Raw genomic sequence first — 18374 nt, forward strand, 5'->3', positions numbered from 1 at the left:
CCTCCTCCCCTTGCTCCTTTATATACGGGGGAAGGGGGCACCCCTAGACACACAAGTTAATCCACGTGATCGGTTTCTTAGCCGTGTGCGGTGCCCCCTTCCACCATACTCCTCGGTAATATTGTAGCGGTGCTTAGGCGAAGCAATGCGACGGTAGAACATCAAGATCGTCACCACGCCGTCGTGCTGACGGAACTCTTCCCCGACACTTTGCTGGATCGGAGTCCGGGGATCGTCATCGAGCTGAACGTGTGCTAAAACTCGGAGGTGTCGTAGTTTCGGTGCTTGATCGGTCGGGCCGTGAAGACGTACGACTACATCAACCACGTTGTCATAACGCTTCCGCTGTCGGTCTACGAGGGTACGTAGATCACACTCTCCCCTCTCGTTGCTATGCATCACCATGATCTTGCGTGTGCGTAAGAAAATTTTGAAATTACTACGTTCCCCAACACTAAGGAGGCCGGCGAGCTCCATCTCCCGGTCTTGAAGGAACCCGAGAGCGGTGTGGAGGAACTATAGTCAGATACTTTGCCTCCTTCCCTACACCGACTTGTCAAGCTTTGAGCTCAGTCCAAACCCAGCGACCATTTCTTCTTCAGCACAACATCATCTCCACCAGCGAGTCGACTATGTGGGGGCACGCGCGGTTTGGCGCTGGAAGGGAGGGCTTGCTATTGGCATGCTAGGCCCCCCACCACATGACTTCTCCATCTGTGTGCATTCCGGTTGGTGGGCCCTGCTTTCCATTCTTCTTTCCTCCAAACAAATTCCAAATTTCTGAAATCGCATGAAATTTGATAGTACTTCCATAGAAAATTCACGAGTTGCAGAATTTTTGAAACTTTTCGAATGTTTTGAAAAATCTGTGAGTTAACTACGCAGGATGCAGTTTGGCGCTGGGAGGGTTGGCTCTACAGGGGCGCCACATCAGGCGACTTTTCCACCGCGTGCCTCACCTTTTCCGACTTTCTGTTCCCATGGAAAAATATTACGAATTTCTGAAAGTCACAATTTTTGGTTGTTTCAAACAAAGTTTGGGAGATGTGAAATTTGTAGAACTTTCTGGAAGTTTTGAAAATTTTGCTAGCTCAAAATTTCCAAAAGTTTCAAAATCTAAAATTTGATTTTCAAAAGTTCGCAAATATTGAAAGCTAAATTTTAAAAGTTTCAGCATTCCCAAGGTTGTTGTTCTGAAAGTTGGGCCAGGCAGTTGCAAAAATAGGAAACCCACCTGGACAGATTTCCCTTGGCCCGAGTTTAAGTTTTGGTACTTTATGAGTTTTTTTCACCCCCTTTAATTGGTGATCATTCAAAATAGAAAAAACCCAATTCCCACCCACAAGTCCTCGCATAATACTCCATCCCAATATCAACCACCTATTTCATTCCCGCACCACCCGCTGGAGCACTCAGGAATCGCAAGAGGTGCGTTGTTCCTGTGCTGTCTGCCTGCCCATCTAAGAACATCTACAACCATAGATGGCAAACATAATCCCTCATATATCAGTGTATGTGTTCGGCGCATCACGGAGAGGGACCAGTCACCCCCCATTTTACGTCTGGTTCAACCGCATACCTCAAATTTCATACACCAAATTCATACTACAACATGCAACACAAAATCTACATATCACATCACTTTACTCCTCCACTACTGCATTGGTCTCTTCCCTAGATAGCACCTCAAACAATGGAGGTTAATCTTGTTACAAAGACAATATGGCCGAAAGCACAATTCTGCCTCATGTTGAGAATAATAGATGTGGATCATAAATTAAATAATGATTTATATTTTAGATCATGCTAGGGAAGTGCATTAAATTTTCTTCTGTTGCAACGCACAGACACTTTGCAACTAAAATAAAGGGAAATGGATACAAATCTATAATAAAAGTTCACCAGAAGTAAAAAGCACCTCAAACGTAATAAATGTTACATCAAGGTCACTAGACCACTGAAGGACCACAGCCATCGCTAGAACGAACCGCCGATGCGCCGCTGTCCCAGCTCCCCTACCGAAGCTAGCTTGACCTTGTCAATGATAGCCGGGAAGTCTTCGTGCACGTGCCCCTAAGGACCAGCTTGGAGCCTCAGTCATTGCCATTGAACTCTTGAATATATTTGAAACAACTGACATCAAATCTTGTGGACGCGAAAGCTCGACAAGAAACCCTAATCTCGCTGCCCCAAGGAGATGGTAGGAATCAACAATAGAGGTCCGTCCACCATGTCCAGATGAACGAACTCAAGGAGGATTGGGCCTAAAGATCAACTCGAAGAAGAAGTGCTGCCATCCGTCCAAGCGCCACATATACAAAGACTAAAAACGCCTAACCCGAACTACTAGCCGGAGCGAAGGCACCGAGATTCCTCTCCCGCCACAGGACGCTGGAGCGGCATGCAGAGGGGGGTGAATCAACGGACTCGTCGACGAAGCTTGGAGGAAAGAATTTGCCCTGGCTGTGAAGGAAAAACCACACTCTTCACTTTAACACTAAAAATAAAATAAATCTAGACTAGATTCTTGCGGTTCCCTCCTTGAGTTGTCTCTATAACATTGTTCAACGAAAAGAATTTTCCGTTGGTTATCTTTTGGGACAAGTCCCTCTTTCGTCGGGTACTCTTTGGTGCGAAGTAAGTGTGTCGGGCACTCACTGACTATGCTATAGACTATAGGCAAAAGTACAAGTACTCCCTCCGGTCCTTTTTAGTTCGCATATAAGATTTGTCTGAAGTCAAGCCTCGTAAAGTTTGACCAACTTTATAGAAAAAAACATCAACATTCACAACGTGAAATTAATACCAGCAGATGCGTCATGACTTAAAGTTTCATACTGTATAACTTTAATATGATAGATATTGATATTTTTTCATATAAATATGGTCAAACTTTGTGAAGTTTGACTTCAGACAATTCTTATACGCAGAGTAAAAAGGACAGGAGGGAGTATGTAGCTCGCAAACCTACTTAGTTTGATGCCGGTGTCATAGCCGTTGTGTCCTATGTAACTTAATAGTTAATCCCTACTATTTTTATTATCTTAACATGCACACATGCTACATCATCAAAGGCTCACTACAACATGCAGGAGAATTATTTTTCATAATTAGTTGATCTCCACCAATCCTATTTATTTCAACATGCACACATAAGCCACTCACACATGTCACCTGATCCAAGGCATCCGTGAGAAAACAAATCCGTTATACTATTAGACAGCATATATTCAATAAATATTTTTCAACTATACAATAATCCAATACAATGTATAATATGTTTATTTTTTTCACAAATTATTAAATCAAATTGTCATACAACCAGACCTTGGTGAAATATATTGTAACATATTCCCGCCGCAAGCCCGCAACGCATTGGTATCATCTACTCCCTCTGTCCTAAAATATAAAAACGTTTTTAACACTACATTAGTGTAAAAAACGTTTTTATATTATGGGACAGAGGGAGTAGTTAACTATGTTTCGCGGTTTCTTTAATGAAGAAAATCAAACGAGGTGGCTGGTTGCTTAATAAAAATTACAAGTGTTCTTCAGTTTGCATGTTGGGCTTTCGGGGCACAAGGCGTGGGCGCAGCTCCTTCTTCATGACAACCATGAACTCGAGCTTCTCCGCCAAGTCGACCTCGTGGCCTGCCGCTTCCTTCCACTCGAATTCTCTCACCATGTTGGCCACCAAGTAGAGCAGGTGAAGCACGGCAATGTTCAGACCGGCGCAGATCCTCCGGCCGACGCCGAACGGCATCATTCTGATCCCCGTGCTGCCTGTCATGTCCACCCCTTGTTCGCCTTCCAAGAACCGCTCCGGAATGAACTCCATGGGCTTCTCCCACTCCCGTTCGTCCCTGCCCATCTCGGCGACCATGAAGTTCACCGTGGCACCCTTGGGGACGAGGTAGCCGCCGACCTCCACGTCCTCCGCTGCCATGTGCGGCAGCACGAAGTGCACAGGCGGGTGCTTCCGCAGGCCCTCAAGAACCACCGCCTTGAGGTAAGGCATGTTCTGAATGTCTTCCTCAGAGACCTCTTCATGGCCGTCTTTTGTCTTGGCTTTGATCTCCTCGTAGAGCCTCTGCTGGACGGCCTGGTTTTTCACCAGCTCGGCCATGATCCAGTGCAGTGCGGTGGAGGTGGTGTCAGCCCCGGCGGTGAGGAACTCCGAGCAGAGGTTGACCATCTCGTCATCAGTGAGTCCACGGTTGCCCTCCTCAGGGAGCCTGACGTCGAACAGCGTGTCCACGTACGAGTGCTCCAACGTGGTTCCCGATTTGCTCCGCCTCGGCTCGCCCTCGCCGCCGCGTTTCTTGTCCTTGTACTCCCTACGCGCGTCGATCAGCGGTAGGAACAGCTCCTTCTGCCGCCGGCGTAGGGAAAGCATTTTCCGGACGCGTCCGCGGAAGAGGTGCTCGGCGACCGACGGGAGGAAGGCGAAGACGGACATCTTGCCGAACATGTATCGCACCTGCTCGTGCTGCGCGGCGGCGATGGCGCGCACCACCTTCTCGTCAAGCCTCTCGCCGAAGCACATGATCAAGAGGAGGTAGAACACGGCGTATTGGAACGAGGGCGTGACCGGGGCAGGCGCCTCACCGTCGTCGGCCAGGCGCCGTAGCTTATCGACGAGCACGCTGCGCGCCCAGAAGCGTGCGGGCGCGAACCGGCGGGCGCGCGACGGGTGCACCGTCCCGGCGACGAGGTTGCGGCGCAGGAGGCGCCACACCGGCCCGTAGCCGGCGCGGGTGACGGAGTAATTGTCGTCCGCGCCGAGGATCCTGGCCGACGCGAAGCTAGGGCGGTCGGCCAGGGCTGCCCCGCGCTGGACGAGCACCGTGTGTGCGAGGCGTCGGTCGGCGACGAAGATGGCCAGCCGCGACCCCACTCGCAGCGACACGATGGGGCCGTACCGCCTGACAAGGCGTTGGAGCAGGGGCTCCGCCTCGGCCGGCGAGCTGGTGAGCCCTAGCCACGCCGCGCTGAAGAGCAGCAGCAGGGACGGCGGGCCCGGCGGGAGGCGCCTGCCGTCGCCCCGAACACGGCGGAAACGGAGGAGTAAGAGGAGGGCGAAGAGGATCGTAGTCGTAACAAGGAAGAACATGTGCAACGTTGCCATGGCGCTTGCTGCTGTAGGTAGCCGTGGAGCTAAGTCGGCGAGATGGCTGCCATTTTTATAGGTCTCTCGTCTCGCTCGCGTGGGCGGTGCATGGGAACTTGGGAAGGAAGAACGTGAGGGCGGATCACGGAAGATCCCGCCTTTGTCTCTGGCATACACGAAATGCAGACGTGGAAGAAGGCGATAATATAATTAATTTAGAATCATTTGCTGCTAAACTAAAAAACAAATTAATGAATGTGTTCCCCCCGGAAAAAAAATAATGAATGTGAATCATGTCACTTGTGAGGCTGTGCCACCTAGCAGTTCGATAATTAGATCAGAAACGTGGAGAAAAGCGTGCAGCATGAGCCGATTGATTTCATACGCGGCTATACTTTTATTGTTTAGGGGAATAAATTCTAATTTTTTATATCAACGATCCGTGCTGAGAAAAGACTGCATGAGCCGCCGATTAATTCATACGCAGCTATGTATATAATTAGAAACTATCTATATATTACTGTATATCAACGATTCCCGAGGATCACGTTCGGCGCCATATCTAGCGCACACTCCACAAGATCAAAACCGGTGATACGCTAGCTGTTCTCTAGTGATCCAGGGAATGAGACCCGCGAAACGATCTGAGTTTCGATTCGTATTAGGGCATCTCCGAGCGGCCCCGTAAGTGTTCGCACCGGACTGTATGGACCGTGAAAGCCATCCAACGCTGATTTGTATCGGTTTGCGCAGTGGTGCGGATACGATTTCTTTCTTAAACCGCAGACAAACGTGAAAGAGGTTTACGAAAGTCTATATCGATCCTAAACCTGCTTCTGACTGCACTGGCCCATCAAAAATCCGTCACCCATCCCTCCCACGTTTTTCTTTTCGCTTTTAAAATAAGTGTCTCAACTTTGTATTAAATTTAGTATAAAGTTATACTAAGATTAAGATATTTATTTTGAAACAGAGATAGTATTAGTATGCCATTACAGAATAAAAGGCAGCTCGCCGCTGCAATTTGCGGTATGTAAAGAATAGTTGAGCGAAGAAATCAGGCCATGAGTTAGCGAACTCAGAATTTAGGGAGAGAAATTAGATTAACTATGTTGTATAGACTCGTAACTGCAAGGGAATTGGAGATGCAGTGCTTGATTACCGAAATCAGTAGTTGAGGAGTGCTCGTTGCAAAGATCACTCGCGCCACATGTCGCAACATGGAAATTTTCTCTTTTTATAGATCCGTTTATTCAAAACGTTTTATCTTTCAAACATGCGTCCAAATCTCAAACCGTTTTCATCGTTGGATTCCTCGCGTCGAGATCTTCAAAACTAAATCCCATGTTATTGGTTTTGACGAACGTTTTTTCACGGAAAAAAACGGCAAAAAACCGTACGAAAAAATCGAACCGGGAGCACCGGTTTTCCCTTTCCGAAAGAGGCACGCCCGTGCCTCTCACGAAGTCACAACCGTGCCTATCGCGGAAGCAAAACTGTGACTATCGCGAAAGGAAAAAAAAACGCGTTTTTTTCGTTTTCGAGGAGGGTGTGATTCTCGCGAAAGCACACCCGTGCCTCTCGCGGAAGAAAAACCTTAACTCTCGTGAAAGGAAAAAAAAACAAAAAACATGTTTTTTTTTTCCAAGAGGCACGGCCGTGACTCTCGTGAAAGCTCACCCGTGCCTCTCGCGGAAGCAAAACTGTGACTCTCGCAAAAGGAAAGAAAACAGAAAATGCGTTTTTTTCATTTTCAGGAGGCACGGCTGTGACTCTCGCGAAAGCACACCCGTGCCTCTCGTGGAAGCAAAACCGCAACTCTCGCGAAAGAAAAAAAAACAGAAAACGCATTTTTTTTCATTTTCGAGAGACACGGCCGTGACTCTCGCGAAAGCACAACCGTACGTGCCTCTCGCGGAAGCAAAACCGTGACTCTCGCGAAAGGAAAAAAAATAGAAAACACGTTTTTTTTTCGTTTTCAAGAGGCACAGCCGTGACTCTTGCGAAAGCAAAACCGTGCCTCTCGCGGAAGCAAAACCGTGACTCTCGCGAAAGGAAAAAAAGAAAACACGTTTTTCGTGAATTTTTTTTTTTTTGATTTTTTTGTCGAAAAGCTAAGGAAGATCAATGGAGAACCAAAAGGTCGAAAAAACTAAAAAACCGTTTAAATAGCCGAAAACGCGTGCGGAAAAATAAAAAAAACAAAACACGTGGCGAATTGCTGAAAGCGCGCCAAATGGTGTTGATTGTTGCGAGGTTCCCGAAGGAGCGCTTGTTAACTAGTGGCTCCCCTTGATTGTTGGTTGTCTCAGCCGCCGACTGGACGCTGCTCGTTGTGAGGCTGCATGGACGAGTAGTAGCCTGAATAGAGAGGTTGTATGGTTACTAGGCCGAGCTACAAAAGTATAGGTACTAGATGATACCCCGCGCGCTGCGGCGGGATTTTGTATAAAATAAAAAATGCGCCGAACTAATCTACCTACCTAGTGTCTTTACAATTTCTCTTATAATAATATAATTGTTTATTGGTACTTTACAAATAAATAAATGCATATATCTATGTATAAGTTCAAAAATAGATGAAAATAAAATAAAATATGCATGCACGATAGAGCACTCGAGCATGAGGCTATATGAGTTGCATGCATGTGTCAGTTTTTTTTTCTTGATTAAAACACACATAGGCGGCAGTTACTGCATGTATTTGCATGCATGAGTCAGTTACTACATGTGGTCAGTGGAACACCTCTCAGTATGTAGATCGGACGGATATTATTGACTGATCTAGTATATCTAATGGCTAAATTAATTTGGATGATGTGGCTTAAAGAAAAGCAAGAGAATTCCTAATAATAGGGACTAGCTATTTAGATATAGTAGATTAACATTTTTTGTCAAAATTTTGGGCGGGCCATAGCCCAGGTTTGCCCCAACTAAGCTCCGCCCCTGCACTGAACTTACCACCTTTAAGAAAGTGACCACAAACTACCAAATTTTTAAAATTTTATGACTAAAAACTACCACTTTCAAATAATGGCCAGTTTAGATGATCTAAAAATATTTATGACATGCGGAACCCACATGACAGGGCTGATGTGGTGGCAAAGTCAACTCCGTTTATTTTCCGTTAAATTGACCGTTATTACAGGTGAGGCCCACACATCAGCACCAATCATTTTCTTCCTCCTCATCCTCTCTCTCTTTGAATTTTCCTCGAACATCTCATGTGCATCTAGGCTTGAGCTCCGAATCCACTATGGCGACGCCCCGGCGCAGCACCTCCCCGACGTTGGTCAGGGACTGGAGACGACGGTGCAATAACGGTGGCTGGAGCCGCCTCGGCCGCGTCGGCGAGCACGACCTCCCTGAGCAACTCGGCTGCAAAATCCCCGAATAGAACCAGCGCCTTCCAGCCCAACAGCTCGCAGTGCAGAGTCTATGTAGACTCACGACGGCGGTGATGGCACCTAGCGGCGGACGATAGGGAGGGAGCCTCGGAGGGCCGACTGGAGGTACGCGGACGAGTCCGCGAGCTGGTAGGGGCGGACGCCGGAGAAGGCCTGCTGGGCGTCAGCGAGGCAGCAGTCGAAGAAAGTGTCAGCAAGGCAGCGGTCGAAGCCAGTGTCGCGGGCGTGCTAGACGGCCGATGCAGCGTTGTGGGCGTGCTAGCATGCAGCTGTAGCCTCACGTACCCTGCGCTGGCTTGCATGCTAGCTTGTGTGCGTCGCAGCCGCCGCCGCGAGCATGTGCGCAGTCGTGTGTGCAGCCGCCGCCGCGTGCTGGCCAGGCTCTCCCGATCCAGACGGGATTGAGGCAGGGAGAGAAGTGAGCACCGGCAATAGAGGCTGGCGGAGGTGGCTCGCATGTGCACACGAGGTGTTTGAAGGAATGCCAGAGAGAGAGAGAGGAGGAAGAAGAAGATTAATGTTGATGTGTGGGCCTCACATGTAATAACGATCAAAATAAGCAGAGTTGACTTTGTCGCCACATCAGCCCTCATATGTGGGTCCCGCATGTCATAAACATGTTTAAATCGTCTGAACTGGCCGTTGTATAAAAGTGGTAGTTTTTAGTCACAAAATAAAAAAATTATAATTTTTGGTAATTCTTTTCAAAGTGCTAGTTCAGTGGGGCGCAAATTCCTAAAGTGGTAGTTTTTTTTTGCCAAACACTATAATTTGCCTGCTGCAAACAATAATAGCATTAACTTCATATCAGATCTCATAGTTTGTACTAAAACATTTACAACTGTGACAAAGGTAACAATGTGGTCATGCTACGAGTTCATGCCATATACTAGATATAACTAAGGCAAGCGGGATCAACTTAATTGTATTTTGAATGTCCAACAAATAGAAAACCGAATATACCCCCATAATAAATTTATAGTTGTTCGTTAACAATACAAATGACACCGTTAACACGCATCAAAATTGTGTTTTCTTTTCTTACTAATACTAATCATTATCCCTAAAATCCACACATCGTCGTGGCAGCATGGTCGATGTTGTATTAACACTAAATCTGCTTGAAACGCTGAAATGATTGCCAAACTCATAAATGAGATAAGGTAAGGAGACCAAACCTAAACCGGTTTGAGTCACAACACCGTGTTATCAGTTACATTGATGAAATCCTGTCAAAAGGAGTTTCATTGATGTAATGAAATTGGGAGCTATGTCAGAAAGAGAGACCAAACAAACCACCCGGCTCGACTTGGTCGCCAAGCTTCACATCATATTGAACCGGACTCAGGCACTCGGCAATTAACAACTTTTTCAACTGTTTGATGATCCATGCACACGAAAGGACATGCAAATAAAATTTGAGTTTCATTCGACATCGGAGAACACGCAAGCATAGCTAGCATGCATGAAACGTTTACATTGGTTGACACACATACCAATTATTGCGCTGGACAATAAGAGACGAATTCATTATTCATCCTTATGTCCATGAGCACATGCACATCACATGCCGCACTTGTAGAGTGTATCCACATGACACATGGTCTCCCCTCTAATCCTGATTGACAAACGCGCAACGGTTTCGTACTTCTCCCTGTGAGGGGTTCGTTATCGGCCCGAGATTCCCCATCTTGATCATCGACTGCGCGAAGGCCTTGAAGAAGGCGTCTTGGCTGCCTGCAAACGGGTCGACGATGGGTGCCGTCGTCCCCGCCGCACCGGGGTCTGACTTGAGTTCTTGGTCTGACTGGAGGAAACCGCGGTTCACCTCGAGGTTGGTAAAGTAGTTCTTGTCGAACCTGTCGGGAGTCATTGGGTCGAAGTCATTCAGGGACGATCCAATGCCATTCCTTGGGCATCTCTGTGACAAGAAGGCCCGGTAAGCCGGGTTGAGGGTTGGGTCGGGCCTGTTCGTCCCGCTGAAGTTGTACAGCCGGTCCGTGACGAACTGGCATTGCACACGGCCGAAAGTGTGGGCTCCTAAACATTAAACCAAGCAGACAAAGTTAATATTGGACGTGAGACTATGCATGCATGACCATAGTCCATATATATAACAACTCAATCTCGATTTATAAATCCTGAGTATAAATCTAAAAGCAATGCTATTCTTACGTACACCTTCTACAAAAAGTTTAACACACTGGTTCATTTTGTGGCAGTTAGCTAAATTCAGTGAAGAGGTTACACATGGGAACGCACTAGTTAGTACTCCCTCCGTTTGAAATTACTTGTCTCGAATATGGATGTATCTAAAACTAAAATATGTTTAGATACATTCATTTCTACGACAAGTAATTCCGAACGAAGGGAATACATAAAGATTTTGTAACGTAAGAATAGCATTTTCGTACATCTAATAGTACTGGTACTACTTTTCGATGTTATTTTTGTGCGCGAGTTTGGTTACCTGAGAGGGCGATGAGGTCGGTGTTGTCAAGCCCGAGGTCCATGAACTTTTGCTTCAGCAGCGGCAGGCCGTCGAATGGTCCTGGTAAGTTCCTGGCTTCCTGAAAGTTGGACGTGAAGCCGTCGAGCCTCCCCAGCAACACACCCCACCCGGGTCCTCCGGACTGCATACACAATAGTATATGCCAAATCAGCAGCCTAGCCAGTTCATTTGCTTGCCTATATAGTTGCATGCATGTGTCTTTTAATTGTCTGTGCACCGACAGACGTACACAAGTCACACGACTCGTCGGATCATGCATGCGCTTGGAACGCTAGCTAGCTACCTGAGACTGGGTAGCTGGATCACTGTAGTACTTCCTTAACTAGGTCGATCGGGACGTACGTACCAGCTCGACCGAGATCTCGGCGGCGAGGGCGAGGATGTCAGCGCAGGAGACGACGCCGGGGCAGGCGGCCTCCAGGGCGGCCTTGGCGGCGTCAACGACGTTGTAGCCGCGCGCTGAGCCCTTGTTGGGAGTCGCGTCCTTCTCCGTCTCCATGCCGTCGAAGGTGTCCAGCAGCAGCGAGGCGTCGCAGCCCTGCACGAAGCAGTCGTGGAAGTGGAGGCGCATCAGGCTGGCGAAGATGCGCGGGTCCGACCTTTGCGCCTGCACCAGGACACGCTGCACGATCTTGTACGCGCCCGGGCACGTGTCGTCGTAGTAGTCCACGCACAGCTCCGCCGCCGCCGCCCCGCCGGCGTGGAGGAGGTAGACGGCCGCTAGCAGCACGGCCAAGGTGGCGAGGGCGATTGGGGCCGAGGAGGAGGAAGAAGAAGCCATGTTCCTAAGAGGCTGATGAGTGAGCACTGTGATGATACGTGAGCTGCATTTATAGGCCAAGTTCTTACTTGATCATACGTTTTACTAACATGCATGCATGCATACATTCTCGAGGTTGCATGTTTTACCTAAGTATTCCTTGGGCAGGGTAGGAATATGATTTTGGATGGATGGATGGATGCACCCCAACTGCAATATATCAACAACTTGCAAGAGAGGGAGCAATCAGTTCAGCTCCGTGGACTACTTTTCAAACTGTGTCCCGATGCTTTCTTTGATGTCCCGATGTGACTGAATAATGTCGCTAGTAATAGCTACTATATATCACATGCTTACAACCGTATGTGCGGGGTGTCTGCCGTCTGTCATGTGTTGGGTGGTGTATCCTGTTCAATTAGCTAGAAAGACGAGATAAAGAAACATTGTTCTTGGATTTCCGTATGCACTTGAGCTATTCTATAAATGTGAATATATAGATCCCGATCAAGCAAACAGGAGAAGGTGGTCCTTTCGTCTCTCTGCTCCATGCTCAATCACAGCTACGCTTCTAGCCTTCTGGGTAATATATGTTGGCTAGTTTGGACTTTTGAGCTAGAAAATGGAGGCGTACGCGTCCACGACGCCCGTGATTTGTATTAGCATCGTAATAACTAAAAGCACCAACGATAAACGATTAGATTATTTCCAACCATGCGGACGGCTGCGAACGTTGGGGATGCGTCCGCCTATGATCCTATTTGGAGCAGTAGACATATGCGCACCAAACAGAGTACATGATTGAATGATACATGTAATACATATGCAAACCATTCAGGAACATATGTATTGGACAGAAAAAAAAGCATCATGTACTTTGTTTGTATCGTTCGACCGTGTACTTTGTTTGGTCTACTTTATATATAAAGCGGGGCGAAAGCCTGTTTCAAGAGCTGAAACCGGACTGATTAGATGTCGCAGTGTCTCTGAGTTAGATGCATGGAGGAATTTGATTGGAGGCCACACATGGAGGGAGGGCATCGTTGGAGTTGCTGTAGAAAAATCCGATGAGAAATGACTACATTCTGGTCTTCTCTAGATGATGTGTTGCTATGAACTATAGGTTGGGAAGCTCCTCTTCTTGGCCCGGCCCCCGCGTCGCTCCGCTTGGGGCGACTCGGGTGGCGACGAACCCTAGCCGTCGAACCTTCCCTCCCGCCTCCCCCTCCCCCCCTCGCCGCCGCCCGAGGAGACCTCCGGCGCCGTCCGCGGGGTCATCAAGGACGGCGGCGGCGAGGATCTGCTGCTCCCGACCGGAGGACTCCAGACGCTGAGGCGGCGGCCTCGGGTGGCGAGGCGGCGCTGTCTCTTCTGCAAGCGGGGCCGCAGGTGGTGGCCCTCCGTTTTCCTCGGCCGCGAGGGTGGCGAGGGACGGCGGGAGCTGTCGCCGGTCGCATCGGGTGTTGCGCCCTCCTCGCTCGCGGCTGGATCTGAAGGAAGTCTCCCTCCCCCATGCAGCACTTTGCCCCGCTGGATCTGGTCGTCGGTGGCCTCTGGCCGCCGGATCCGTTGTCGGGCTGCCTGGAGGTGCGGACCGGATCGGGAGAAATCCTTGGCTGGTGTGCTCTAGCCACGACGGCGGTGACACCGGCCGGTGTCGTTCCCCTCCTCGGAGGCGCCGTCGAGATTCGTGCCCTCTCCCTCCCGCTCCATGCCCAGGAAAAATCCCATGTCTTGCTGAGACAGGTCGACAACGGCGCGGCGTGCGTCGCCTCCTTCTTGAAGGTGCCGGCTTGGGCAAGGTGGGAGAGTGCTGTGGTGCTGGGCGGTGGTGGCTGGGTTGTTGCGTCTTCGGCAAGGGATTTGGAGCATGGTGCTTTTGTCTCTGAATTAGTGTTGGTCCGTTGTTCTCTCGATTGGTCATTGGCCGATCTGTGCTTGCTTGCTCAACGTCTTTGCCTTGGGCAGGGAGGGGATAGGGATCCTCTCCTTTGTGTTGGCAGCAACCAGATGCGGTTGCAAGGTCACGGAGCTGATTCCGCGGGTTGATTTGATTCCAGTTATGGATGCTCCATTTTCTCCTTGCTGTTTGTTTGTTCAGTGACAGCTCCCTTGTGCAGTTTTTCCTCTTCGTGCTTGTATCAGTGGGCTGCGGTGTGGAATCTCATCTGGTACCCTTCGTGCAGCGGCGTGTCGAGCTGAGTATCTCCCTTGGTGCCCAGCATCATGCCCTTTCCTTGCTCTAGGGAGGGCAATTCCATCTTCCGGCGGTCCGGCGCCTTTCGAGCCAAGGCGAGGGGCAGGGGTCCCCTCCGGATTTGGAGAGGAGTGGCAGGGTTTCGATGTGCACCTTCCAGGGTAGATGAGGGCTCGGTTCATCGACGTTGGGCAATGGCTCCGCCCGAAGTTCCCCTCTGTTTGTCCTACTGATTATAGTTCACTTGGAGGACTCCGTCGACTACAAGCTAGTGCTTATTCTGTTTACTTCTATAGGGCGTGTAGTCTTTGGTGCTTGTAAACTGCTTCGACATCATCGTGTACCTGCAGTTTGTTGTTTCTTTTCTATTCCCAGTTGGTTGTATTGGTGGCCTTGTGTAATCCCTGGCCGGTTGATGGCTTTGTTAATTCAAAGTCAGGCTCTTCTTAAGCCTTCGTTAAAAAAAAATGATGTGTTGCTATGGGTTGCAGTAGTAACTTGTCGGGATTGGCTACAGGCAGTCGACTGACCTGAAACTTGTTTCAGTCGATTATGTACTAGCCAAAATTCTCTTGGGTGGTAGTGGATCACCGGGAGCATGCATGCAGCCCTTTGACCAACTAAATAGTACAGCTGCGTTCAAGTACTACGGGTGCTAATGGTAGATCGCCGGTAGCTGAATTCTTTAATATCACACTGTTTCATAAGCAAGCTATGCTATGATGAGTTGTACTATGTGTGTATAAGATGATAGACAGGGTTAGATCCAGCAGTAGCACTGATTGCTGCATGGTATGAGATAATACGTAAGTATATATAGGAAGATTACTAGTACATACTTTCAGTTGAGATTGAACCCAGTTGACCATAATCATTAAGAAAACTAAAGCCAAAGCTAATACAAAACTAAAAACAAAAATATTTTTTTCTAAGAAAGAATGAATTAAGGACATTGCTATTACCTAGAAGAAGAAAGAAAATGTAAAAACACATAAAACAAGACAGAAAAATACACAAGATTGGCATAGTAAATTGCATTGTTCATAATATACAAAAATAAGCATATAGTAATGCAATTTTCAAACAATGGTATAAATCGCATGTGCATTGCACAAAAAATTGAGTAAGTATATATCCATGTTATGGGGGCTATTATTTGATAGGCGCCTAATTTTTTGTGAGCGTTTGGTCAATTCGACTCCACCACCTGAGCAAATATTCAAAGGCCCAACCGCCTTCTTCTTCTCCCCCATACTAATACTAAAAAATCAAAAATAAAAACCAGAAAAATGAAGTTTTCTAGGGAAGAATGAATTAGTAGCATTGGTATTACCTTTAATAAGAAAGAAAATAAACAATTAAAACAAACAATGAAAATTTTGCACCGAATTTACAAACAATTGCGCTACTTTTTAATATGCAAGAAGAAGCATATAATGGGGGCTTTTTAAGAAAAGAAAGTTTCCTAAGAAGGAATAAATTGGTGGCATTGGTGTTACCCTTTTAAAAGAAAGGAAATGAAATGAAATAAATAATCAAAATAATGAAGTTTTCTAGGAAAGAATGAATTGGTGGCATTGGTATTACCATTTAAAAAGGAAAAATGGAATCTAAAACTACAAAATGTAAATAATGAAGTTTTCGAAGGAAGAATGAATTGGTGGCATTCGTATTACCCTTCTAGAAGAAAGAAAATGAAATAAAAATGCAAATAATAATGTTTCCTAAGAAAGAAAGAGTTAGTGGCATTGATATTACCATGTAAGAAGAAGGAAATAAAAAAGTCAAACATGGTCAAAAATTGCACAATATACACACAAATTGTGCTTTTCTATAATGTGCAAGAATACACGTACGATAGTGGAATTTTCAAAAAATAGGATTTCACAAGAATGGATGAATTAGTAGCGTTAGTATTACTCTTAATAAATAAATAAATAAAATAATAACTAAAAAAAATCAAAATACAGAAGTTTTATGAAGAACAATGAATTAGTGCCATTGGTGTTACTCTTTAAGAATAAGGACAATGAAAAAACAAAAAACAAACTTGCACACAACTTTCTACTAAAATTGCACTTATGTAGTATGCAAACAACAAGCATATAATAGTGTGTAACTTTCGCTCGTATTGAATAGTATTTGTGTGTGTATATTTACACTCACCCAACATCCCAAAAATACCTACAAAAGAAAATAAAAATAAAAGAAACTAATAAAGAAAAAACAAAAACAAAAGGAGAAATGCATAAAAAGGGAAATACAGGAAAAAAAACAAAGGGATAGAGGGATTGGCTTATAACATGTAAGAAAATACATATAATAGTGAAAAAGCACGGACAACACACACACTCTAAAAGTGGCATGCATTCTATCCATGCATGTGCGTGCAAGAGTCACCAATCGGAGACATGCATGTATGGAGGCTGCGGCATACACTCAGCAATGAAAGGGGAAATCGAGTATAGGTTCAGTCAACTCCTCTCATACCGTATCACAGAGCACTTCAATCAACGGTCACAGAATTGACTGACCGAAATTAAAAATCCAGTCGCCTGATGTATAGCTATAGCCCAGTTGACTGAATTTTATTTTAAGGTTAGTCACTTTTTTTCTTTCTAAACCACCTTATAGCCCCACATATTCATCTCAAAGCACGCATGAAAACCGTAGGCTTTGGCTGCCCAAACTATGCCAGGCTGTGATGCAAGAGCACATACATGTAGGCACCAGGCGCACACATAAACATGCAGACACGCCCACATGCATACACACACATGCACCACAGGCACTCATCAATCATCATTAACATTGTCGTTGTGTGGATGGAGCATAATTAATACTAAAACTAATACAAACCTAAAAGTACTTTTTAAAGGAGAAACGAATTAAATTTGAACAAATTATTGGCATTGGTATTACCATTCAAAAAGAAATAAAATGGAACATAAATTAAACAAATGATGAAAAAAAATTGCACACAACTTACACAGAAATTGCATTTTTTAATAATATGCAAGAATAAATATATAATAGTGAAAATAAAAAAATAAAAATGAAATAAAAATAAAACAATAAAAGAATGAAGTTTTCTATGAAAGAATGAATTTGTGGTATTGGTATTACCCTTTCATAAAACTAAAACAAAATCATAATAATGAAGTTTTCTAAGAAAGAATGAAACTCTTTAAGAAGAAACAAAATGGAAAAGAAAAAACTTTCAAAACTTGCACACAATTTGCACTGAAATTACACTTTTTGAAATATGCATATAATAAAGCATTTTTCGCATTCTACTATAATTTACACATAGTGTAACTGGAATAATGTATTTCCTTTAAGAAGAAGATTAATAAAACTTACGCACAACTTTGCACCAAAATTGCACATTATCGTAATATATAAAAATAATCATGAAATTTTGGCACATATTATATAGTATTTGTTTGTATATAATTACACTCAGCCAAAAGCCCGTAAAAAGAAAAAATAACCAATAAAGGAGAGAAAAAGGAAAACACATAGAAACAAAAAACTGAAATAATAAATGAAGCAAAAATACCCATAAAAGAAAGAATTAAATTTCCTAATGAAGAATGAATGAGCGGCATTGGTATTACCATTTAAGAACAAAAAAAGGGAAAACAAATCTAAAACAAACACTGACAAAGTTTGCAAGAAATATACACAAAAATTGCGCTTCTTTACAACATGCAAGAATAATCATATAAAAGTGGGACTTTCGCAAAAACAAAATCTAAGAACAAATGAATAGTGGCATTGGTATTAACCTTAAAGTAGAATGAAAATGAAGTAAAGAAAAAACAATATCAAAATAATGATTTTTTAAAAAGAATGAATTAGTGGTGTTGGTATTTTCTTTAAGAAAAAAATATATAGCAAAAGCTTATGCACAACTTTGCACCGAAATTGCAATTTCACGTAATATGCAAAAATAATCGTATAATCATGAAATTTTGGTACATATTATATAGTATTTGTATGTATATAATTACACCCGTCCAAAAACCCAAAAAACCAAATTATAACCAATAAAGGAAAGAAAAAAGGAAAAAGAAAATATGCAATCCAGAATTAAACTGGCGCTTCCAAGACAAAGAAATCGGCCCGGTACCCATTCGACTAACCAAAACAACGCGTCAATCAATTCTTTCCAGCCCAGCCCAATAACAGAATTAAACTGAAAAAAAACCCAGCACAGATCTCAAAGACCAATTCAATGAACAGAAAATTAACCGACCACAAAATAAAAAAGTAGCTGTCTGAAATCTCTACTCCTAATGTCTCAGTTGGTAGTCCGCGTTTCGGGTTTTATTTTCATCCCACCTTTTTCGTCCGGTTTTTTTTCAGTGATTTTTTTCGCCCTCCCC

The 18374-nt window shown here is 45.2% G+C and overlaps 2 protein-coding genes across 2 annotated transcripts; both read right to left on the reverse strand.

Annotated features, from left to right (window-relative positions):
• Positions 1-3273: 3273 nt before the first annotated feature.
• Positions 3274-5136, reverse strand: LOC125528807 (cytochrome P450 89A2-like). Its single transcript, XM_048693246.1, has one exon. The coding sequence runs from the start codon at positions 5126-5128 to the stop codon at positions 3539-3541; it is 1590 nt and encodes a 529-aa protein (XP_048549203.1). The 5' UTR covers positions 5129-5136; the 3' UTR covers positions 3274-3538.
• Positions 5137-9920: 4784 nt separating this feature from the next.
• Positions 9921-11810, reverse strand: LOC125528808 (peroxidase E5-like). Its single transcript, XM_048693247.1, has 3 exons — positions 11376-11810; positions 10988-11150; positions 9921-10557 (listed from the first exon to the last, which is right to left on the reverse strand). The coding sequence occupies exons 1-3, from the start codon at positions 11808-11810 to the stop codon at positions 10130-10132; spliced, it is 1026 nt and encodes a 341-aa protein (XP_048549204.1). The 3' UTR covers positions 9921-10129.
• Between the last annotated feature and the right edge of the window lie 6564 nt (positions 11811-18374).

The sequence above is a fragment of the Triticum urartu genome, unplaced genomic scaffold, assembly GCF_003073215.2.
Source record: "Triticum urartu cultivar G1812 unplaced genomic scaffold, Tu2.1 TuUngrouped_contig_513, whole genome shotgun sequence".
In the NCBI taxonomy this organism is placed as follows: domain Eukaryota; kingdom Viridiplantae; phylum Streptophyta; class Magnoliopsida; order Poales; family Poaceae; genus Triticum; species Triticum urartu.